Here is a 26,318-nt window from a genome sequence, read left to right as displayed (position 1 = left end):
CTACCCTTTCGCTTCCAAAATCGTATATTACTTGGAAACTTACTACATATTCTGAATAATCCAGATTTCAATTCCTTGAATGAATGTGCGTGGGTGAAAAAAAAAAAAAAAAACATGGTATTGACATGTTATACCAGTACGGTATTAAAATTTAAAATTTTATGGGCAGAAAGCCAGCCCTAACCGGTTTCTATATATTTCTCAGCTCAACTCGGACTCAAAAACTCACCATTCCGCAATTCTGCCGAGACCTGTCGGCACTGCAACCCCCCAACTCGCTATTGACTTCACTCAAACACACTAAACTCTCTCTGTATCTGAAGTAGGTTTACCCTGTATTGATTCATGATCCTCCTGAGCGCGGCAAATCGTGATTGAAATCCTCATTTCAGCAACTTTCATGTCCCAGTTCGATCATCGTGTACATGTAAATTTCTAGAGAATGCAAGCGACGATCGCTTCAAGGTGCTTCAGAGTTCGCGAGCTCTTCCTGCGTAAGGGAGAGATGGCGATAATGAATTCTCATTGCACTTCCTGTCACAAAACTCTCGTCCCTTTTCGCCCTTTTGATTCAAAATCGTTCACGACCGGACGATGTCTCAGTATTGATGTCTCAGGCCGATACACTCATACGAATCGTATTTTTACCAGAGAGTTTTCTAGTCGGCGCTATTCGTGGGATGTTTCCAGAACCGCCCCGCATTTCTTCAAACACCTTAACGGCTTTCTCTCAGATTCCACCCGTGGACCTCCACAACAACCTGTAAGTCAAATTATACATATATATGTATATATATATATATATACACAAACACTCACTTGTGCTTGTGCGTGTTTTCTGATACATATGCATATATATATATAAATTGGGACTCCTTATATCTTCTATTCTTTTGTGGGTTTAATTCGAAGTTGCGAACAGGGTTCGATACCAAATGGGTATGCATTGTTCTCAGCATCTACTAGGGATGAGGTAAAGCAGCCTGGAAAGACAGAACAAACGACTACGGTTGCTAAAGGAAGAGATTCAGAAGATCGCGTTGCAGACACAAAAATTCTCCGTACTCTTGCAACATACTTGTGGTCAAAAGATAACCTCGAGTTCCGGTTGCGGGTGGTTATTGCCTTGGGTTTTCTTATTGGAGCTAAGGTGGGTGGCAGTTTGTGCCTCCAATCTCTGTAATTGTTATTGGGTCACTTCTATCCAGACTTTGCTTTTCTGTAATTAATTTTTTTGCTTAGGAACTAAATTTAGTGATTAACTATTAATTACTGAACAAGTTGTGGTGCTTCTATTATTCAGGTTCTCAATGTTCAGGTACCTTTTCTATTCAAGCTTGCTGTGGACTGGTTGACAACAGCAACTGGGAATGCTAGTGCTCTTGCTGCATTTACCACTGCTAATTCAACTGTTTTGGCCCTTTTTGTGAGCCCAGCAGCCGTTTTAATTGGATATGGAATAGCACGAACTGGGGCATCTGCTTTCAATGGTAATTCACTTGAGAAAATTGTTGTTTCTTCTTGCCTTTCCCATTCTTATACTCCCATGCACATCCATTGCTCCAGAGTTGCGAACTGCTGTATTTTCTAAGGTGGCATTGCGAACAATCCGATCAGTATCTAGAAAGGTAAGAAACTAGTGGTTTTTCTTTTTATATATGTACTGATTCAGGACATGATATTGCAAAATGACCGGTACAGCCCCCTTCCACCGGGGTGGGGGTGTTGGGCGGTTAGCAATCTTCTTTGGAAGTAATTGACCATTAAACTTATGTACATTATTAACATATTATCATCATTAGCTCTAAAATGTTCTTATCTCATCCCTATGTCCTTAGTGTACCATAATGATATATTTGATTTGTTGTAGCAGCCTTCTTTTTTGTTGGATAAAATATATTTTAATAGAAGAAAAAAGGGGTAAAATGTTGGAATACAAAAGTTATAACATTGTGAAGCTGTTCAGTATAACCAAAACATACCCAAATAAAAGGGACTGTAATATGCAGGATAAGTTCTCATACCAATTATTTATTATTATTATTGTTATTATTATTTTGGTTTTGTTCCTTTCATCCACGACAGTGGAGACAATGTAGGGCCTGTCTTCAGTTGGATCTTAGCACTAATTCCAAACAATGATGGACCAACCAGGAAAATAAAAAAAGAAACCCATCATTGTTATGACTCTATTTGCCATTCAGGATTCGATGGATTCAAAATAACTCAACTCAACAAAGCCTTTTCCCAAATATTTTTGTGTTTGCTTGCTTTTTTTGTTCTCAAGTTTTTCACTTTCCTAATAAAAGTTGGATCATATTTTAGACAAATGCATTTATGGGGGGCTAGAGCTTTCATTGGGAAATGGTTGTGGAGTTTCTTGAGAGAACATGGGTAGGAATATTGGCTAGCTGGCTGAAGAAGTCATTGTTGGCCACATAATTCATTGCACATGGTTCACCTTTGTTCTTACCTCTAATAAGATTCGTCATGTTAAATGTCTTAGGAAATAGTTATGGGATAATTCTTTAAGTCGCTTAGTTCTCCTCCTTTCTTGAAGACCTCATAAAGGCTTACTTATCTATTTTGGCTTTTCAAAGCTCTGGGAGCTATAGCGTCCTAGATTTTCTTCTTCATTATTTTTTTTTCTTTTTCGTCATTCTTTCATAAAAAGATCTTGTCCCAAGTTTTCATTCCCCTTAAATATGGGTCCCTCATCAAGTGAAACATTTGACTTGGTTAGTCTTCTATAGAGGCCAACATTAACAAGATGCTTTTAAAATGACAACTTGGAAAGCTCACTCCCTTAACTCGTGCGTTATGTACAAGAATTCAGCAGTATGTCATTGTTGATTTTAGAATGCATGTCTACACTTTTAACTCGTGCGCTATTCTATTGGTCTTTTGATTCTTATGGTTTAAAAGAAATGATAGAATTTTTAGGACAAATATGGCATTGTTGATGCCTCAATAGAGAAGATTAAAGCTGAGACCTCCTTTTGGGTTTGCCAAGCCTTAAATTTGAATGTTTTTGAGACTCTTACTCTTCAAATTCTAAGGAAGTGGAAGGAGGTGTTGCTCTTTAGGATTCTCTAAAGTGCAACTATCAGACAATTGGACCTAAGTAGCATATAGCACAAACACGGACATGATATGACACGGATACACTGACATGTCAAATTCTAAAAAAGTAAGACATGGAAATGGCATGGATACCACTATAAATAATATGAAGTTTTGTTTATGTACATCTATTATGTATGACTATCACAGAATTTTTAATTTGTGTGTTAAGAGTTATATATTTAGAAGATTAAGTTATGTGAATATTGTAAAGATTATTATATGATATATGCTTGCTTCTACTCTGCTACTTTTTTACTATAATTATATTTTTGCGCCATATGAAAAAATGTCATCATCTGCTTGACTTATGTTGACCATGTGTATAATTTCTATTTTTCTAAAAGAAAAAAAAAAAAAAAAAAAGGTGAACACTTTGAGGTGTGTTCATATTGTTTGCAAGATCGTTGGAAGTGGCTACTCTTACATGTGCTTGTATGAGTGTATCGTATAATAAATGTTGTAGAGTACTTATAAAAAAAATAAAAAAAAAAATAAAAAAAATAAAAAACCTGTTGGAGAGTGTCTCAAATGTGTTTGCCAAGTGTTCAGAATCTGTATGTAATAATGAAATTCATTTTAAAATTATGGACATACATTAAGTGTCGGACACATGTCCATCGGTTTGATGCTTCTTATTAAGAAAGTTGGTAAATTAGATTGGGATGGCATCGGCTGGATCACATAACTTGCAATAATATCAAGTTCTTAATCATTCAAGAAGAGTGATGCAATAAATGTGTTTGCTTGAGACTCTGCAATGGTCATCAAATGGCATATATATATATAATTTCAGGGCCTTAGAGATCCATGAACTACATGAGAAAGATTGAATGTATTCCATTTTGGTAGTGGCTAGTCATTTTTTGGCATGTTTTTGTTGTTAAAACTTTCAAAGGATATCTTGTCCTCCTCTTTTGCATTTTCATATCATAGAAGAGAAAGGAAACAAGATGTGGCTTGTTTTGCTGGAGATGCATGAGCTATAGATGTTCAGATGCTAAGTTGAAATGAGGATGGAAAAGAAAATAGTTTGCTGATAACGAAGACAATCCTGCAACAAAATTTAAGATGATAATTTTAATTGTTTTACTACATGGAAAATGCCAACTCGCTGGGTCCCTAATTGACAAATGATGCAGTGTATGACATGCAATGGTGCAACCCATAACTTAGCACAATTAAATTTGCATAAATTTTTGTAGTGCTCATACTTCTATGGTTCTATATTTACAGTTGATATATGTCATTTTTCTGATTTGATCCTAATTTCTTGCTTGTCAGTTGTGACATGTAAAGCATTTTTAACTTTTGCAGGTCTTTTCACATTTGCATGAGCTTGATCTTCAGTATCATCTTAGGTATTGTCCGGAGAACATTCTGTTCAGCTCACTAGAAAAATTCTTTTGATGATAGTTGTTATTTTAATCTACCAAGACATAGATTGCAATATTGGGCTGCCATATATTGTTTTCTTCTTCTTTTTTTCTTCTTTTCCATTTTGGCCAGGATTTCAGTTTACAGAGTGATATTAATACAAAAGATTGTATATATGCATTCTGTACAGCAAATAACAGTCCTTATAGTTGCCAAAAGACCTTGCTATCATTGTGGAAAATGTTTCTTGGTTATTCTAATGTAATAAATCTAGATATGAGAAACGTAGAAACTGCAAAGTTTAGATCCTGTCTGAACTCTTTAGAAAGATATTTGGATTTGATGATTCTCATAGATATCTGTCCCCAAGTAGTTGGGGAAAAAAAGCTTGATTGTTGTTGTATGATTCTCATAGACATGTAGATTGGTTGTGACGTTGGACAAGTAGTGCTTAAATAGTAACCAGAAAGAAAGAAGTGTATGAGAATGAGAAGTTGAGATGAGGTTGGATGAAGGAGGTGAGAAGATAGACGAAGGGGATGAGAAAAGACTGAATGAGGTAGGTTAGAGAGACTAAGGGATAGAGAAAAGCAAGAACAAGGAGGGAGAAAAGATACGGGGAAGGGTCGCAAACTCACAATAGCAATTCAATATTTCCAAAGCTCATTGTCTAATTACATTTAAGCCTTTATATAGGCAGAACATTAAAAGAACCTAAAATATTAAAATATTCCTAAAAATAAACATTGCCAAAAATAACAAATACAATTTAAAATTAAACCTAATTACATCAAATCGCTATTTTCATCTATCTTTGCCCCTTTTTCTAAAGTAGAGGCGGCATGCGGATCATCTATGAAGATCATAACTCGTTCTCCATCAATTCTCCTCCGTTGAGAATAACTCTCTTCCGGAGAGTAAAGCGGATAGTATTGCCCTAAAAAGTTCGAATCAACATGGCAAGGCTTATTTGTATTCCACGTGATAGCAGAAGATGGATAATGCTACCATAGTGGAAGAAGTGTTGGTGCTGAAGAAAATGTAGCTCTCCTGTAAGAACACAAGCTAATAATATAAGAGGCTCAAAGGTGCCTTGGTTAGGTGACAAATAATCCACATGAAAAATTGGACTACTACCATTTTTTGATGACAAGTCAAATAAAAATGCATAAGGTCCGAAATTATGAGTGATGTGGAGATATCGAGTGATTTGGGCTTGCGAAGTCTCAAAGGAGTCACATGGATAAGGTTGTGGTGTTACATGAATAAAAACATAATCTCCTTTAATGAATTTCTCCTTTCCTTTAAGGTCACTTTGATGTTTGTTCCTTCTATAGATGACTCGTGAAGGGACCAGGGGTTTCTTTTCCGTGGAAGGCTGTTTGGCTGTCCAAATCCCTCTTAAAGGTGGCTTTCTTTGCATGGACATTTGCTTTGGGAAAGATTTTGACCCAGGATAATTTGAAGAAAAGACAACAGGTTGTGGTCAATTGTTGTTGCATGTGCCTTAGTGATGAGGAGACGGTGGATCACCTTCTTTTGCATTGTCCTATGGCTAGGGACTGTTGGGATTTGATGTTAGGTTTGTTTGGGGTTCAGTGGGTTATGCCCAAGTCTTCCAAAGGGTTGGTTAAGGTTTGGAGAGGTTGTATAGTATAGTGGGGGCCCAAGTCCGTGAATTTTGGAGAGTTACGCCTTTGTGTGTCTGGTGATGTCTTTGGCTCGAAAGAAACAGGAGATCCTTTAGATGAAAGGAGACTCTTATCTCTTTGCTTAAGTTCTCCATTATTACCTAATGATGATAGGTGAATACTCCGAGAGAAAGAGAAGAAGAAATTCTCTAATTGCATATTTAGAAATTGTAAAGAAACAATACATAAAAAGGAAAATTTGGAGGCTACAGACCAGCTACTCAATTTCCTAAATTGATGGAATAAAACAAGCAACAAATAAATAGGAATTAAACTAGGAAAGTCAACACACGGAAAGAATCAAATCAACATTAAATAGGAAAAACAATCAGCTAGTATTTACACCCTAGGATTAGGGTGCCAGCTATTCACGGATAAATCCATGTCTCCACTACGTATTGAGAAAAAAGAAAGAATTCTCAACACTTCCCCTCAAGCTGGAGCATAAATGTCGATCATGCCCAGCTTGTTTCCTAATTTTTCGAAATTCAATCTCCGTAGGCCCTTTGTCAAGATATCAGCAGTTTGGCTACTTGTAGGAACAAATGTCATACAGATTGTTCCTTCTTCAATTTTCTCTTTCATAAAATGATGATCTACTTCTGCATGCTTTGTTCGATCATGATGAACAGGGTTATGAGCTATACTGATCGCAGCCTTATTATCACAGTACAGTTTTATAGGTAGATTTGCTTCAATTTTTAATTCTTTTAATAATAACTTTAACCACAATAATTAACAAATACCCTGAGCCATAGCTCGAAATTCAGCCTCTGCACTGCTTCTAGCAACAACTGCTTGCCTTTTACTTCGCCAGGTTTCCCCAAACAAACGTACAATAACCAGTAGTGGACCTTCTATCTGTAATTGAACCTGCCCAATCAGCATCTGTGTATGCCTCAATTTTCTTCTCTTTATATTTTCCAAAAAATAGGCCTTTACCAGGACTTCTTTTGAGGTACTTGAGGATTCTGTACACGGCTTCTAAGTGATCCTTTCCAGGAGAATGCATGAATTGACTGACTGCACTAACTGCGACGGCTATGTCTGGACGTGTGTGAGACAAATAGATCAGCTTTCCAACCAATTCTTAATACATGCCTTTATCCACAGGAGTTCCACCTTCTGTCAGTCCTAACTTTTGATTAGGATCCATCGGAGTGTTAGCAGGTTTACAGCCAAGCATACCTGTCTCCTTTAGTAAATCCAGAGTGTATTTTCGCTGTGAGACTGAGATTCCTTTGCTGGTTCTTGCAACTTCCATGCCCAAAAAATATTTTAAGAAACCAAGATCTTTAATCTCGAATTCACTAGCCAGAGTCTTCTTCAATAGTTCCATTTCTTTAAGATCATCACCTGTGAGGATTATATCATCAACATAAACAACTAATATTGCGACTTTCCCTTCACGGGATTGTTTATAGAATAAAGTATGATCTGCTTGAGTTTGACTGTATCCATGGCTACGAATTGCTCTAGTGAATTTTTCAAACCAAGCACGTGGTGACTGTTTCAACCCATAAAGGGATTTCCTCAGTCTGCATACTTTCCCAGATTCGCTCCTGTTTTCAAATCCTGGTGGTCAGTCCATGTATACCTCCTCATCAAGATCTCCATTAAGAAAGGCATTCTTCACATCTAGTTGTTGTAGAGGCCAATCCAAATTTGCTGCGAAAGATAAAAGGACTCGGATGGTGTTCAGTTTTGCCACCGGTGCAAAAGTCTCCTGGTAGTCCACTCCATATGTCTGAGTAAATCCCTTCGCTACAAGTCTAGCTTTATATCTCTCAATAGAGCCATCAGATTTGTACTTCACAGTGAAGACCCATTTACATCCCATTGTTTTCTTTCCGGTAGGCAAGTTTACCAATTCCCATGTGCCATTTTTTCAAGAGCCCTCATTTCTTCTTTAACAGCTTCTCTCTACTCTGGAATAGATAGAGCCTCCTGTATAGAATTTGAAATTTCGCACTGGAAAGATTAGTGGTAAAAGCTCTATAGGATGGTGATAATTTTTTATACGAAACAAATTTAGAGATAGGATGAAGGGTGCATGATTAAATTCCTTTTCTAAGGGCAATTGGCAAATCTAGATTAGATTCATTATTAAGCATAGGAGTAGACTCGAAGGGAAGATTACCTGAATCAGAATTTCGAGTCACGGTCTGAGGTTCGGATTCTTGGCGATGCTGAGATGGTGGTTGCTTTATTACTCGTTGATTGTTTCGTCGTGTGTAAACCCGTAGCTCTTGTTCATTCGGCTGCTGAAGTTCTCCCCCTGTCTGAGAATTTTCACATGTTAATGGCATAGTAGGATTAGGAGGAGATGGTGGAGGTTGATTTGGTTGAGATAGGGTTGAGTTAGGTAGAGAAATATCCCAAAACTGATCTTCCGAAATTTGTTGCTCCTCTTAAAGATCAGTTTTTGAAAAAAATGACTGGTTCTAAAAAAAGGTGACATCCATGGAGGTGAGAAATTTCCTTTTTTCTGGAGAATAACATCGGTACCCCTTTTGAGGAGGAGAGTATCCCACAAACACACATTTTATGGCTCTTGGATCAAGCTTGCCACGGTTATGGCTATGTATATGGACGAAGTAGTACAACCAAACACTTTGAGAGGTAGGTTGCTAATGAAACGTATATGAGGATAGGCTTCAATCAAGGAGTTGAGGGGAGTCTGGTAATTTAGGACTTTAGTGGGCATACGGTTTATGAGATAAGAGGCAGTGAGAATTGCTTCTCCCCAAAAAGTTTTTTGCATATTTGAGGTGAACATGATAGACCGAGCCACTTCTAGGAGATGGTGGTTTTTTCTTTCAGAGAGGCCATTTTGTTGGGGGTATCCACACATGAGCTTTGATGAATAATGTCATGTTTGTTAAGAAACTCACTGAGAACAGAGTTAAAATATTCACAACCATTGTCAATTCTTAATATTTGAATTTTTGTTTGAAATTGATTTTGGATCACGGAGTGAAATTCTTTGAAAATATGCGCAGTTTCAGATTTTTCTTTTAAGAGAAAGACCCAACAAATTCTGGTGTGATCATCAATGAAGGTTACAAACCATTTTTTACCAGTAAAAGTTGTTACTTTATAAGGCCCCCAAATATCACTATGAATGATGGAAAAAGGTTTTGATGATTTGTACGGTTGAGATGGAAAAAAAGTACGATGATGTTTAGCAAGTTGACATATTTCACATTGAAATAAGGCTGGATTTTTATTCTTGAATAATGAAGGAAATAGGTTTTTTAAATAGGAAAAACTAGGGTGGCCAAGTCTACGATGCCACAACATTATTTATTTTTCTCCAGATAAAGAAAGAACTTCACTCTCACAGCTTGCTTTTTGAGCTTATCCACTCTCGACTATGTCCTCATCAAAGTAATAGAGCCCTTCACATTCCCTGGCACTGCCAATCGTCCTCCCCAAAGACAGTTCCTGAAATTCACACAAGGTATGAGAGAATTTAGCAATACAGTCTAGATCCTTAGTCAGTTTGCTAATAGACAAAAGATTACATGAAAGATTAGGAACATGAAGAACAGATTTGAGGGTTAGACTCTTTGAAATTGGAATTAAGCCTTTTCCTGCAACGGAAGATAATGAACCATCTGCAATTTTTATTTTTAGATTTCTTGGACATGGATTATATGAAGAGAAAAAATTTGCACAACCTGTCATGTGATCGGTGGCTCCTGAATCAATGATCTAGGGTTCCTTTTTGCTGACACTTAAAGCAATTTTAAAACTTCCTTTTTGGGCTAAGAAAGACGAAGGATTGCTGGAATTTGTGCTAGACTGGTTAAGGAGTTTGATCAGCTGCTCCATTTGGTCCTTGTTGAGAGATAAGGCACCGGAACTATGGTTGTCTGGAACAGGGACCAGTGGCTGACCGTCAGCTGCAGTTTGATATCCTCGTAGTTCTCTTTCTGATCTTGGCTTCCAGTTTGGTGGTTTTCATTGTATTTTCCAGCATGTTTCTTGGGTATGACCTGATTTGCGGCAATGGTCACACCATGGTCTGCCTTTCCAAGGACGGTTGTCATAGTTTGAGGGACTGGTGTTTTGGGTAACCAAGGCTGATCCTTCTGTTGAAGCAGGTTGATTTTGGCCACCCATCATCACCTTTTTTCTGCTTCCTCATGTCGAACTTCTGAGAATACTTCACGGATGCTTGGTTGAGGTTTAATACTGAGGACTCTTCCCCTTACTTCATCAAGGTCTTTATTAAGACCCAACATAAACTTATAGATTCGTTCTTTCTCGACAACCTTTCTATATTTTTCTGCATCTCCGGGAGTATCTCATACAGAGGTCTCGAACATATCTAGTTGTTGCCAATGACGAGTGAGTATATTGAAATATTGGGTAACAAACATCTCACCTTGTCGTAGATCATGAAGGATACCCTTAATTTCAATCAATTCTGATGTATTTTCATTATCGGAATAAGTCTCTCTTGCTGCATCCGACATCTCCTTTGCTGTTGCATAGAACATGAAGTTTTCTCCCACTTCTGTAGTCATGGAATTAACCAACCATGACATAACCATCATGTTCTCAGCTTTCCAAGTTTTGAATTTTGGATCTTCTTTCGCTGGAGCAGTAATCTCTCTGGTGAGATGGTCATCCTTTCCTTTGCCACAAACGTACATCATGATGGATTGAGACCATTGAGGGAAATTGTTTCCGTTCAGTTTGTGTCTGGTAATTGGTAAGACTGAGCCTTCTGATCCTCCGACATGGCTGAGGATGGTTTTTTCTTGAGTAGATGTCATATCCGAGGTATTACTATGACTATCGGTTGCCAAGCCGTGTTTTACCATCCTTTTTTTTTTTTTTTTTTTTCTGGGCGATTTCTGGGCTGATCTTTCCTGCTGAGTGTACTCTGTTTTGAACAGAGCAAGAGGGGACAGGTGTGAAACTGGCCGAGGATACAAGGAAAAAAAAAATGAAGCTTAGGAAGGGTCGGAGAGATGATGCCAAGCAAGAGCTTTATTTCTGCTCTGATACCATAATGATGATAGGTGAATACTCCGAGAGAAAGAGAAGAAGAAATTCTCTTATTGCATATTTAGAAATTGTACAGAAACAATACATAAATAGGAAAATTTGGAGGCTACAGACCAGCTACTCAATTTCCTAAATTGATGGAATAAAAAAAGCAACAAATAAATAGGAATTAAACTAGGAAAGTCAACACGCGGAAAGAATCAAATCAGCATTAAATAGGAAAAACAATTAGCTAGCATTTACACCCTAAGATTAGGGTGCTAGCCATACACGGATAAATCCATGTCTCCACTACGTATTGAGAAAAATGAAAGAATTCTCAACATTACCATTGTTTTTTGTTGGGTTGTAGGGAGAAATTATAGATCTTTAGAAGAGATTGTTGATTTTATGGACTTTTTGAGAGTGTAGAGGCCCTATTTGGCCTTGTGCTGGTCTCTTGGGATGTGCTCCCCCTTTGAGCGCTTTTGATACAATTTTACTTATCAAAAAAAGAAGGGCATATGTAATAAATTCATAATTTTTATTACTTAAAACAATTTGTCGTCGCATATTGGGCATGAAACTTGTGGACAAGCTGAATAAAGGAATTTGAAATGTAAATGAACAAGAATGGCTCTGATACCAATTGATGTAGGAAAAGTAGTGCTTCAATAGTAACCAGAAATAAAGATTTATCAAAAAAAAAAAAAAAATAGTAACCAGAAATAAAGAAGTGGAGATGAGAATGGGAAGTTGAGATGAGGGTGGATGAAGGAGGTGAGAAGACAAACGAAGGGGATGAGAAATAGATTGAATGAGGTAGGTTAGAGAGACCGAGGGATAGAGAAAAATCAAGAACAAGGAGGGATAAAAGATATGGGGAGAGTTCGCAAACTCACAATAACAATTCAATATTTCCAAAGCTCATTGTCGGATTACACATGAGCCTTTATATAGGCAAAATATAAACAAACCCTAAAATTTTTAAAATACGAAAATATTCCTAAAAATAAAACTTTGCCAAAAATAACAAAAACAATTAAAATAAAACCTAATTACATAAAATCCCTAATTTCATCTCTCTTTGCCCTTTCTTCTAAAGTAGAAGCGGACACATGCTGTTCATCCATGAAGGTCATAACTCGTTCTTCATCAGCTTGCGTGTTTAATCTGCTAATGAGGGCATTGAGGAGACAAATTGATCCTTGAAGCCTCAAGAAGGGGAAGACAAAGGGGAGGCAAGAGGTTCCAGCCCCATAGTGGGCATTTGCGGGTACTTACCTAACCAAAAACAAAAATAAATAAATAAATAAAATAAGAAAGAAAAGAAAAAGAAAAAGAAAAAGAAAACTTTGCCAAAAATAACAGAAACAATTAAAATAAAACCTAATTACATCCAATCCCTACTTTCCATCCATCTTTGCCCTTTCTTCTAAAGTAGAAGCGGACACATGCTGCTCATCCATGAAGGTCATAACTCGTTCTCCATCAGCATGTGTGTTTAATCTTCTAATGAGGGCATTGCGGAGACAAATTGATCCTTGAAGCCTCAAGAAGGGGAAGACAAAGGGGAGGCGAGAGGTTCCAGCCCCATAGTGGGCATTTGCGGGTACTTTAACTAACCAAAAACAAAAATAAATAAATAAATAAAATAAGAAAGAAAAGAAAAAGAAAAAGAAGGGGAAGACAAGTCGATGATAGTCAGTTATTTTAGTAATTTAACTCCTTTACTATTTTTTTTTTTGATAAGTTCAAAATTGATGTTTGTAGTGTTAACTCTTACATACTAACATATATTTTTTCCAGCATTATAAACTAAACATGGTAACTCCACATTAGTTCATGAACAGTACTGCTACCGCTAGACCCTTCATTAGATGCACATGCACCTCATGTTGAAGATTCTTTAATCCCAAATCATGCGATAAAGTTATTTTAGGCATTTGATTGAAGGCTCCTGGATTTTCTCAGGAAAATAGCACAGCCTAAAGGAACTGTGTAAAATGCAGACTCTATTAGCATTTATGATACCACGATTTATGATATAACTTACCATAATAGCAGAGATTTGACTATGCATATAATAGCATATATATGATACCACGATTTATGGTATGACTTACCATAATAACAGAGATTTGACTATGCTATAGAATATGCCATAGAATATGCTTTAGAATAAGTTGTGATTTGATTTTGATTTGATTTAGTTTCCTTTCTTGTAATATTAGCATGTGCTCATTTTATCTATAAATATTAGAGCTGTGAATGAGTAATTCATCTCATTTAAGCCTTTACGCAATTCTCTATTTTCTCTTCTTTTTATATATTTGTACTTGGTATCAGAGCCAACACCTTTCCACACCTTTCAGCAGCCTTGCTACTTGTGCAACAGCTACCTTAGGCTGTTTGTGACATCGTGTGACGTTGCGTACACATGTTTTTCTGTGTTGCTGTTTTGTGATCGAAAATAGGTATTTTTAAGTTTTACAATTTCTTTTTCACTCTTTTAGGGTTGGGTAAATTGGGATAGTTGGTTTCCAATACCTAGAAGGGCTTGGGTAAAAAAAAAAATAGTTTACAAAGAGGTTCCGAATATTAAGAAGGAGGCTGTCTGGCTATATGTAAGCGGGCAGCGCTCCTTAAAAAAAGGTATGCATTTGGATTTTTCAGGAATGGTCTGAGGAGACATTGTTTATGGTCTGAGGAGACCCTTTGATTTATTAACAGAATTTGTGGTGTTTTTGGAGTTTTTTATTTTTTTATTTATTTTATTGTCGTGTGATAGATTATAGAAGATTTAGGGTCCTTGACTGTTAATTCTCTTGGCTCACGTTCTGTGGGTGGTGGTGCCATTTTTCCCACCAACTCATCAGAAAATCCAGGACTTCAAATCACCACAGTGGAGTTGGATGGTTCCAACTATTTGATTTGGGCACAGTCTGCCAAGATGTTCATTGGTGGTAAAGGCAAGATTGGCTATATTACTGGTTCTGAGAAAGAGCCAGCTGAGTCAGAGAAGGCATATCCACAGTGGTTTGCAGATAACGCTATGGTTATGTCTTGGCTAGTCAATTCGATGCAACCAAACATAGCTGTTGGCTATATGTTTATGAAGACTGCTAAGCAGATTTGGGATTCAGTTCAACGCACTTATTCTCAAAGGCAGAATAATGCACGAATTTTCCAGCTGGGGCGACATATCACCAGGATTTTTCAGGGTGACTTGACAGTTTCAGGTTACATCGCCAAGCTTCGTGCTATTTAAGAGGACATGTCATATTATGATTCCTTCCACTCTTGGAAGGATCCAGATGATGCAGTTTTATATGCAGGAATTGTGGAGAAGAATTGAGTGTTTCAGTTTTGTGCCGGGTTGAATGACTAGTTTGAGTATGCTCGTGTTCATTTATTGGGCTTATCTTCATTCCCTACTCTTGAGGATGCATATTCCTATGTGTTGTCAGATGAGAGCTGCCGGACTCATCCATTAGGTGTTGCTTCTGTTGATCATTCTGGGACGACAACGTGGACGGTGTGACTATTACGGAAAAATTGGTCACATCAAATCTCGTTGTTATGCTCTACATGGACGTCCACCGCAACAGAAACAACAGCCTCGATCCTTTGCACATTCTGTTACACAACCAGTCTCGTTGTCAACTCTTGACAACCTTGCCTCTACATCTTCTGTCACAGTTACCTTGACTTAAGCTAATTTGGACAAGTTTAAGCAATTCTTCAACCAAATGGAGGCATCATCTCAGCCAACCTCCACTTATGCCCACTCAGGTACTATTGCGTCTGCACATAGCGTATCTACATCTTAAACACCATGGATCATTGATTCTGGTGCTTCAGACAATATGACTGGTATGTCCTCACTCTTCCAATCTTATAGTATCTTCTCTGGCCAACGCAAGGTCCGCCTTGCGGATGGCTCTCCATCTTCCACTGCTGGGAAGGGTCACATATCAGTTACTCCTTCATTAACTTTGTCAAATACACTTTATGTTCCAAAGTTGACTACAAATCTTATTTCTGTTAGTAGCGTTACCAAATAATTAAATTGTAGTGTAACGTTCTTTCCCTCTCATTGTATTTTTCAAGATCTGGTGTCAAAATGGACGATTGGCAGTGGGCGTGAAGTGGACGGTTTATACCTGTTGGATGCTCCTTTGTCACCTCAAGCACATTCAGCTTCATTTTTTAATATTGTTTCATCTAATAAAGCCCAGCTTATGCGTTGGCACATGTGTTTAGGACATATTTCTTTTGGTTATTTGAAACATTTATTTCCTTCCTTATTTTGTAACGTGGCAGTGTCAGATTTATCCTGTGAAACATGTCATATGGCTAAACATGTTCGTTCCAATTATCCTGCTAGTAGTAATAAATCTGCTTTAACACCTTTTGATCTTGTTCATTTAGATGTGTGGGGTCCTTGCCCAGTTACTTCTAGTCTTGGATTTCGATATTTCGTGTTGTTCATTGATGATCATAGTCGTGTTACTTCGGTTTATCTTATGAAAACCAAAAATGAGGTATACACCATTTTTAAAAATTTTATGACAATGGTTCAGACTCAATATGGTCGTACCATTAAAAAATTCCGATCTGACCAGGGTACAGAGTACACTTATGGGGAGGTACAACAGTTATGTACAGAATTTGGGATTGAGCATCAGCTGGCTAATGTTAAAACTCCTCAACAGAATGGTTGTTCTGAGAGAAAGAATCGCCACATCCTTGACGTAGCTAGAGCAATCTGCATTGGCATGAATGTTCCCCAGTCATTTTGGGGAGATGCAGTTCTTACCGCTGTTTACATCATTAATAGGACTCTTTCTAGGATTCTTAACTTTATAGCCCCATTCTCAATCTTACATCCCAATTCATCTTTATTTTTGATTCCTTCGCGAGTGTTCGGGTGTGTGTGCTTTGTTCAACAGTTAGGGCAAACTCGTACAAAGCTTGACCCCAAGGCTTTGAAGTGTGTGTTTTTGGGCTATTCTCACTCTCAAAAAGGTTAGAGGTGTTACCATCCTCCCAGTCGTCGGCGGTTTATAGCCATGGATGTTTCTTTCTTTGAGCATACACCATACTATAGTGGTTTAGTTGGTTCTCAGAGTGAATGGTTCCCATTGAATATAATGGATGATCACCTTCTTCCGTCTTCAACTCCTCTACCATTACCTGTTTCTTCTTCTATAATTCCTCCTTGTGATACCCCTCCAGCAGGGGGAATTATTCCTTTTTCATAGGTTTATAGTCGGAGATAAAAGGTACAAGCTTCTACTCCCACGATCGACTGCCCTGTTCCTTCGGCACTAGCTTCGCCTTTTCAAGCTATTGTTTCGCTTGATGATCACCCCATTGCTCTTCGAAAGGATAAACGTTCTTGTACTTACCCTATTTCTAATTTTGTTTCTGATTATGCTCTCTCACCCTCCTATCGGAGTTTTCTTGTTTCTGTTGCCACGGTTCCTGTTTCTTCCAGTGTTGCGGATGCACTAGCACAACCTCAATGGCGTGATGCTATGACAGAAGAACTACAAGCACTTGAGAAAAATCAAACTTGGGACACGGTTCCGCTTCCTATTGGACGAAAGGCTCTGGGTTGTCGTTGGGTGTTTACAGTTCAGCATAATCCAGATGGGTCAGTTGCTCGTTACAAGGCCCGATTGGTTGCCAAGGGTTATGCTCAGACTTATGGCATAGATTATCAAGAGACTTTTGCCCCTTTTGCCAAGATGAATACCATCCGTGTATTATTTTTCGTTGCTGCAATTCGATCTTGGCCTCTATTTCAGTTAGATGTCAAGAATGCCTTTCTTAATGGTGATTTGCAGGAGGAGGTGTACATGGTTCCTCCGCCGGGCTTTCGTTCTCCTGCTCATTCTGGTATGGTATGTCGTCTTCGTCGTTCTCTATATGGCCTCAAGCAGTCTCCTCGAGCTTGGTCTGATCGCTTTGGCATTGTTATGCTCAAGTTTGGTTTCTATCAAAGTACAGCTGATCATACCTTGTTTTTACGTCATTCAGGCGGTAAGACAGTTGCTCTTATTGTGTATGTCGATGATATTATTCTTACCGGTGATGGTACTACCGGAATTAATGAGGTTAAGAGCTATCTTGGTCATCAGTTTGAGATTAAAGATCCGAGTCCCCTACGGTACTTCTTGGGCATTGAGGTGGCTCACTCCAAGACTAGCATTTTCATCTCTCAACGCAAGTACGTTCTTGACTTGCTTCCTGCTTCTAGTCAGCTTAGCGCTCGTTCTGTTGATACTCTGATTGAGCAGAATCATCGGTTCGCTGATTCTGAGGGGGAGTTGTTGTTAGATATTGGTCAGTATCAACGACTTGTGGGGAAGCTCATCTATTTATCCATGACTCGACCTGACATTGCTTATGCCGTGAGTGTCGTGAGTCAATTCATGCACTCTCCTCGTGCCCCACACCTTGATGCAGCTATTTGGATTCTTCGCTACTTAAAAAGGGTGTCCAGGCAGTGGTATTTTGTTTGCTAATCATGGTCACTTATGTGTTGAGGCTTGGACAGATGCTGATTATGCAGGATCAATTTCAGATAGGAGGTCTACTTCAGGTTATTCTACCACTATTGGTGGTAACTTGGTTACTTCGCGCAGTAAGAAGCAGGATGTTGTCTCTCGATCTAGTGTAGAGGCAGAGTATAGGGCTATGGCTCTTGGGGTAGGTGAGTTGCTTTGGCTGAAAACCTTGATGACAGACTTGTGCCTTCCAGTGTCGCTTCCATTCTCACTCTACTGCGACAACAAGTCTGCCATTAGCATAGCAGCAAATCCCGTTCAGCATGACAGGACTAAGCATATAGAGGTGGATCGTCACTTCATTCGAGAGAAGATCATCTCTGGTCAAATTTGCACTCCATTTGTTACAAGCTCTCAGCAGCTTGCAGACATTCTTACAAAAGGCGTCAGCAAGATTGTGTTTGAGAATGCATTGTCCAAGTTTGGCGTTTCAGATATCCACGCACCAACTTGAGGGGGAGTGTTAGCATTTATGATACCACGATTTATGGTATAACTTACCACAATAGCAGAGATTTGACTATGCATATAATATCATATATATGATACCACGATTTATGGTATGACTTACCATAATAGCAGAGATTTGACTATGCTATAGAATATGCCATAGAATATGCTTTAGAATAAGTTGTGATTTGATTTTGATTTGATTTAGTTTCCTTTCTTGTAATATGAGCATGTGCTCATTTTATCTATAAATACTAGAGTTGTGAATGAGTAATTCATCTCATTCAAGCCTTTACACAATTCTCTCTTTTCTCTTCTTTTTATATATTTCTACTGGCTCAGATTTTCACTTCAAACTTCAGAAGCCATGTTGGTATGCATTATTGCATATACAGTAAAACCATGAATTCAGACTTTCTCAGTGTTGGGCCAATGTGTCTTAACATATTCATATTATTTGAACTAAAACAATGAACATCCTGATTTCAATGGTTATGATTACGATAGCAGTCACTTTATTGATATAGTATATTTGTTCTTTAGAGTTAAATTGCATAACTGGTTTTCTGTTTTGTCTCGGTCATTATATTTGCAGTCGAGAAACAGGTGCTTTAAATCGAATTATAGATCGTGGTAGCCGTGCAATAAATTTTATTCTTTCATCCATGGTATTCAATGTTGTACCCACCTTCTTAGAGGTACCACTCTCTAGCTTTTATTGTTTTTAATATGCATAAAGTGTAGTGTGTGTGTTTTTGTATACAACAGCAAAGCTGTCCTGGATTCTATTACTTCTACATTTTGCCATCCTTGATAAAGAGTTGTAGTCTTGGTGATATTGGCTTTTAATTTCCTGCTTGTGCTGTAGGTTTTTAGCTCATTTTTTTTTTTTGTTATGATCACATTTCTATCCTATCTTGTATCCTTCCAGATAGCCATGGTATCAAGTATACTGGCATACAAATTTGGAGCACCATTTGCATGGATCACTTCTCTTTCAGTTGTTGCGTATATTATTTTCACATTGAGCATAACCCAGGTACATCATCATCTGCAGATTATTTTCCTTCTTTTGTTTCTTTTTTGCTCTCTGGGGGGTGGATGGGTAGGGGTTACACTTCACAATTTCCGGAAAAAACTGACAGCACATTACAATTCGCGTTTGTCTTAATGCTGTGTATGGTAGGAAGGAAGGAAGAGGTGTGGAGAGAAATTAGGGAAGGAAGGAACGAACTTCCTTTGTTCGGTAGAGATGATGCAAAGAAAGAAAGGAGAATAGGAAGGATGACTCATCCTTCTTTCTCTACAAATTTTCATCTGCCCAAAAAATGGGCAGAAGGAAGGAGGGAAGACAAGTGGACTGTTATAGAAGTTTTAAATTAAATACTATCCTAAGTTATACAAGTTTTAAATTACAGTACCATCCTCTATAAATTACAATATTATAAATATTATTGGATATAATGGTAAAAACAATTAAAACTCTCTCTTTCCTTTTCTCTTAAGGAACATAGGAAATTATAAGCTTATTCTTTTCTCTTCTATCCAACCGAACAAAAAGAAGGAAATGCACAATTTTTTTTTTTTTTCATAAGTAAAATTGTATTAGAAAGCGTTCTAAAGGGGAACGTGTCCCAAGAGCTGTACAAATAACGAAACCAAAAAAGGGAGTCCTATGGACCCAAAGAACCCAAAAAGTCTACGATTTCATCTAAAGATATACAATTTCTCCCCATAACCCAACTAAAAAGAGAACAAATAATAGAAAACTTAAACGCCCCAATGGAGAATTCCTCCCCATCAAAAGATCTTCTATTCTGCTCTTTCCAAAGACTCCACCAAACACAAAAGGGGGGTCTACACAATCTCTTCCCTAGGGATTTTTCGTCCATCCCTTCTCTCCCTTCCATCTAATTTTTTTTCTTTCCTACTGAACATAGCATAACTGATAGTATGGATATAGTTTAAATTATCACTCAACATTCATCATTTTTTTTACATAACATAATTTTGTTCAACTTACATAATATTTTTTATTTATTTTTATTTTTTTGATTACTTAGCCTTCAAATACTATATGACAAAGCCTTTTTTTTTTTAATATTGGAGGGGAGGTGGTTAAAGATCAGTTGGTCTGAAACAAACTTACTGAATTTGGAAATTTTGAGAGAAAAGAGGTGCCAATTTCCATGAAGTTGTGTGTTTGAGGCAGACTTTTCTCCCCTTTTGGTACCTGACTACCTGTCATAGCAAAGAAACAGGCATGAAAAAAAAAAAGGAAGGAAGAAGAAGAAGAAACAATTAAAAAGGAAGTAACATCAAATCCTTTTTAATTAAAAAAAATTGATATAATGTTCATTTAGGAAATTTAAATGGGTTTCTGTTTCTGTTTGATATTGATATTTGGATCACATGCTTTAACTTAAAAAGGGCCACAACTCACGAGATAACATTACTAGTCTAAATATTAGGATTAGTATATAGAAAGTCAACTATGGAGCCCACGATTTTGAGGATCTTATGTGGATTTCAGTATTTCACACTGATTCTATCCTCGTGGAATTCTTGGTTCGTCGAATTAGTTCTGTAAGATTGTAAAATGGTAGGTTTTGGGGTGGAATTTTAACAACGATAATATTTGTACGGTTTAAAATTTTATATTATATATTTGTTTAGTTTTTAGTACTTTGTCCTCTTAAGTTGGTGGAAATTGTGCTATTATACGTTACAATGAAAACTTTTCCCTCCATATACCTTCTCCAGTGGAGGACTAAGTTCAGGAAGGCCATGAACAAAGCTGATAATGATGCAAGTACAAGGGCGATTGATTCACTCATCAATTATGAGGTGAAATATTTATTTAACTTCCACGAATATCTTTGTTTTCTTGTGATATTGATTGCTCTATTTTTTCTTGTCCTCTCCTTTTCTTTCTGGTTCTTTCCTTTTTTATTTTATTTTATTTATGTTCTTTCATTTTCAGACTGTCAAATATTTCAACAATGAGCGTTTCGAAGCTGAGAAATACGATGAGTTCTTAAAGAGTAAGTTGTTTAGTGTTTATAGAAGTTGCTCACTATGATTTAATATAGTTGAATGGTGAAATAGGAATTGCATACTTAACATTAGCTGAATTCGAAAATAGGAATTATGTAGTCAAGGTTAAGTGGTTTAGATAAGGTTGAAGCTGAGAAATATGATGAGTTCTTTTAGAGTAAGTTGTTTATTGTTTATAGGAGTTGCTCACTATGATTTAACTATAGCTGAATGGTGAAATAGGAATTGCATGCTTAACATAAGCTGAATTGCAAAACAGGAATTATGTAGTCAAGATTAAGTGGTTTAGATAAGGTTGCTACTGAACTTGCTGAATCTGTTGTTTTCTCCATGTGCGGATAAATGCTTGCATAATCAAATTGAAAGGGTTGTGCCACCTAACCAACCAGATAGGATTATTGGAATGATAATTTGGATGGAAAGTGTCATTGTTTTGGTTCTCCATCATGGGTTAAGACTTTAGACCTTTTTTTTTTTTATTTTTTATTCTTCACTTTATATAATGCATAATTCAAGGTAATATTCTGTAATTTTTTACACTGACAAATATATTATGTATGATAAGCTGTACATGATGATGATGATGATGTTTTTTTCCTCAGGGTATGAAGATGCTGCTTTAAAAACGCAACGTAGCCTGGCCTTTTTAAACTTTGGCCAAAATGTGATATTTAGCACAGCTCTTTCAGCTGCTATGGTTTTGTGTTCACACGGAATTATGAATGGCGAGATGACAGTTGGTGATTTGGTAAAATTGCAACTTAACTAGTCTTTCAACTTCTATATCCTTAAACTGATTATAGTTGTCAGACACATAATTTATTATCTTTGGAATGCATAGGTTATGGTAAATGGGCTCCTGTTCCAGCTATCTCTTCCACTCAACTTTCTTGGCAGTGTATATCGTGAGACTGTACAGAGTCTTGTTGACATGAAGGCCATGTTTCAGTTACTCGAGGTATTTCTGGAGTTCCTATGTTTATCATTCCTACAAATTTCATTCCTAGTGTAACTCTTAGTTACTAGTTCTTTCAATTCCAGTAGTTAACTTAGTTAATTATCCTTTCAATTCATAGTATAGTAGTACTTTAACTCTGTAGTTCTCTTTCTTTAATGAAATTAAGTCCTTTAGGTACTATTCAATCTTCCACCATTTCCACAATTCCGAAGTCCTTGTTAAAGGCAAAAAGGCAGTCCAAAATGGGTGGTCATTCCAGACCCTTTACGCAATCACTTGATAATTTCTCTCAACCGAATCAATACCTGTACTATTGCTTGGCCTAAATTGGGATTCGGCAAAGTCCTGGCATGCCCGCGCGCACACCAAAATATTGTGGCCAAACAGTACCAAACAAAGTATAAAAGAATAAAGGATAATGAAACATCTATCTCATTACAATGGAAGTGTGTAATTGTGCTATTGTATTTTTGCTTCATGCTGTTTGTTTGTCTTTTTTTCTGAAATTAAATGGAAAGAAAGAACCATCTTCTTTTATGAAGCTTTGTATTTATTATTTTTGTTGTGATTTATTCCCCTCTTCCATGTTTTCTTACATGATAAAATTTCTCTTGAATGATTTATGTTTTTATAAAAAGTAACCTGAGGTAGGGTGAGGAGTCCCCAAGACCCTAGAAGAGAGTGGATGAGTGGGCAATGGCAGAATTAACATTGATCGGTTGTGTTAGCGAATCCCTTGAACCCCCATCTCAAGATCATCAAGAACTCAAGAGGAAATATTAAATAATGGGTAATTGATTTGTTCTTTATTTTTGAAACGTATGAGCTTGCTTATGAAATATTATTCTTCCTTTTTCCCTGGACATATTCTTCTTTTCATTTCTTCAAATCCTCAATAGTCGCTCTTGATGCCAAAATTTCAGGGATTTTCCTTTAGCACCATAAGTTTCAATATGCTAGTAAGTAATAGCGATCCCAAGAAAGCTGGTTAGTCCAAGGAAACTCCAGACTATGAACATACATGAGACCAGATTAACAATGCAGGATATAGTGAACAAATAGACTATATGCTGGTTCCACTGACTTGCAGCACTAGCCAATGGTGAGAGATCCAACCAATGACTAAAGTAGTTTTAAGGAACATTTGGAGGACCAATCACTCTTATTTGGGAAGGAACTATCAAAGGTAGGATTGATGATTTGTAAAAACAACTTGACAGAGAATTAACCCTTCTAGTCCTGCAATCACCAAGCAATTCAAATTTAATCACAATCACTCTCTGCTAGTTATTTTGGTTTCATTGGAACTAAGGAACTATGATCTAGAACCAACATCCTGGCCATGAGAAAATCTGCGGTAAATTCTTATCCTCACAAATAGCATTGTAGCTTTCATTATGCAAATGACCATATGTTGCTTATGCGTGTTGCTTGTTGAGTTACCTGTGGCATTTGGCAGATCATTCTTTATACTCGGTTTTTTTAATCCAATAATCTGTTCTTATTAGGGATTCCACCTTGACATAAGTTGCTTAGGGAGGCATAAACTATTTCTTGGCAATTATTTTTCAATTTTTTTAAAGCTGAGCTTTTGTTTGTTTATTCAAGTCTTCATTTGTTATGTTGATAGTAGCATTTTCTGTTCCAACTTCTCTTCTGGTAATTGTTCTGTTATAGTTTATAGTGCCTTGAAATAATTTTCTTCTAATTCTTACCACAGGAGAGGCCTGAAATCAGAGATGATGCAGATGCAAAGCCTCTGCAATTAACCGGGGGTAGCATTCAATTTGACAATGTTCACTTCAGGTTGTTATTTGTACCTCTATTGGCCTTCCTACAACGGAAGGAAAACAGCTGTTTTTATTTTTATTTTTGTCATTCACTTCATTACATGGTCTACAAACATCATAATCACAGAAGTTGAACATGTATATATATGGTCTAGAGGCATCAGTGAGTCGTCACCAATTAGGGGTAGATTTACTCCATGTAATGATTGTCAAATAATATACACTATCTTGTTTAACAGTTTTTTTCTTTATTTTTTAAATAAAATTTTCTTTCAAGACAGTATGATGAGATGGTGTGAAGGCATCTGATCATTCTTGAAATACCCTTGATGGAACCCACAAGTTTTCTCCAACTTCTTCTTGTAAGCACATGTATAAATTTGCATTAATTATCAAGATTTCCCTTTCTCTTGTGCATTTTCCACCATTTAGTAACTTCTCTTCTTTGAGTTCTGAACTTTCTGATGCTGCTTCAAGTTTTATCTTTACCTGTTCTTATTTTGGCTTTGTACCTGAACTGGGTTCTTTTGATTAGGTTTTCTACTTGCTTATGCTGGATATTTTATCAAATAAGTATCATCTTTTTGTGCCTAGGTGTTTTTATTTGACTTCAAAAATAAGACAGATATATTTGCTGCCTCTTTTTCTTAGTAGACCTTTGGTGATTTGTTAGTCTCTCATGATGCACTGATTCTGTACAAGAGTTAAAATCACATTGGCTCTTTTTTTTTTCAAAAAATATTTTTGGTTTCTTTGGAAGTATTGGTTTTAATCTTCATTCCGAGAAAATTTCAACTTGGTCCCAATTCCTTGATAAGTTTCTTGACATAGAGAGAGGGTTTGCTGCTTCTCTCTACCAGACATACAGATGATCTGCTGTTGTACTTTATATTAAAATGGCTGCTTTGTCTTTTTTTTGTTAAGTAAGAATATATTAGAAAGCATTCAAAAGGGGAACGCATCCCATAAACTATACAACGGCAAAGGCCACAGAGAGGAACCCAAGGAACACAAAAAATCAATGATTTCCTCCACAGATTTACGATATATCCCCATCACCCAACTAAAAAGAGAGCTAATAATATGAAATTTCAAGGCCCCAATTGAGGATTCCTCCCCATCAAAAGTTCTTCTATTATGCTCCCTCCAAAGGCACCACCAAACGCAAAGGGGAATTGCCCTCCAAAAAACCCGGGCGTGGCCCCCCATGCTGTAACCTCTCCAAGCGTCAATTAAATCTCTCGAAGACTAAGGCATAACCCATTGGACTCCAAACAGCCCAAAAATAAGGCTCCAACAATCGTGAACCACGAGGCAATGCAAAAGAAGGTCCCCATCCCTTTTGCACAAGCTGCACCAATTAACTGTAATCTGTCTTCTCTTCCTCAAATTATCCATGGTCAAAATCTTACCCCAAACTACAGTCCAAACAAAGAAAGCAAGCATCACCAAACTGTCTTCCAAGGAAAGATAGGGCCATGAAAGTTGGAGAGGCAATGGAACAAAGAACGAAACTCAAGCCTCCCTTGAGGAGAAGGAACCCACAGTAAAGAATCAGATTCTCTCCCACCCAAGCTATATAAAAGATTTAGGAGGCCAAAAAAATTGTCCAACTCCCAATCCTGAAAGGAATGCCGAAATCTCACAAGTCACATCTCACGTAAAGCTACCGCTATCAAGTTGATAATAGTCGGCCACCAGGGCATGCCTATCAACAACAATCCTGTAAAGTCTAGGGAAAGAACAAGACAACTGGCGATCACCACACCATAAATCCTCCCAGAGCCGAACATTCCTTCCATTCCGAGCTCTAAATTTGATTTGTTTAGAAAACTCATCCTAGCCCTTCCTAATAAACTTCCACACTCCCACACTGCTAGCAACTCTAACTGCCCAGATGACCACCTGCCTCTCTCCTCCCCAAAACGACACAAAATAACCTTCCTCCAGAGATAATGCTGCTCACTACCGAATCTCCATAATCATTTACCAAGGAGGGCCCTATTAAAGGGGGCCAATCTCCTAATGCCAAGACCTCCCAACTGAAGGGGCCTGCAAACATCCTCCCCCCGACCACCCCACAGATCCGTTGGAGTCTCTTAATCCTATCAGTAACAGGAACGAATATGGAAAAGAGACAGAAAGCATGTTGGAAGGCTTGACAACGTACTCTTTGTAACAACCCTTACCCTATCCAAACACAATATTGCCCACTTTTGGCTCCCCTGGACCAGAGACTTTCCAGAGGGTCACCCATCCTGGTACTACTCCAGAGTAAGCACGCTTAACTTTG

General features: G+C 37.5%; 1 protein-coding gene across 1 annotated transcript in view; it reads left to right on the top strand.

Annotated features, from left to right (window-relative positions):
- Positions 1-48: 48 nt before the first annotated feature.
- Positions 49-26,318, top strand: part of LOC132306521 (ABC transporter B family member 25, mitochondrial) — a 49,798-nt gene continuing 23,528 nt past the window's right edge. The window contains exons 1-12 of the mRNA XM_059803931.1: positions 49-763; positions 923-1,150; positions 1,304-1,490; positions 1,567-1,628; positions 4,441-4,484; positions 18,816-18,918; positions 19,152-19,259; positions 20,984-21,067; positions 21,204-21,264; positions 21,880-22,025; positions 22,119-22,235; positions 23,956-24,041. Coding sequence (XP_059659914.1) covers positions 443-763; positions 923-1,150; positions 1,304-1,490; positions 1,567-1,628; positions 4,441-4,484; positions 18,816-18,918; positions 19,152-19,259; positions 20,984-21,067; positions 21,204-21,264; positions 21,880-22,025; positions 22,119-22,235; positions 23,956-24,041 — 1,547 coding nt within the window. The 5' untranslated portion in view covers positions 49-442. The remainder of the gene's footprint in view (positions 764-922; positions 1,151-1,303; positions 1,491-1,566; positions 1,629-4,440; positions 4,485-18,815; positions 18,919-19,151; positions 19,260-20,983; positions 21,068-21,203; positions 21,265-21,879; positions 22,026-22,118; positions 22,236-23,955; positions 24,042-26,318) is intronic.

Source organism: Cornus florida, unplaced genomic scaffold, assembly GCF_030987335.1.
Source record: "Cornus florida cultivar Cherokee Brave unplaced genomic scaffold, ASM3098733v1 CherokeeBrave_3.0.0_Hap2_Chr05, whole genome shotgun sequence".
NCBI classification, from domain to species: domain Eukaryota; kingdom Viridiplantae; phylum Streptophyta; class Magnoliopsida; order Cornales; family Cornaceae; genus Cornus; species Cornus florida.
This window is presented reverse-complemented; position numbering and strand designations above follow the sequence as displayed.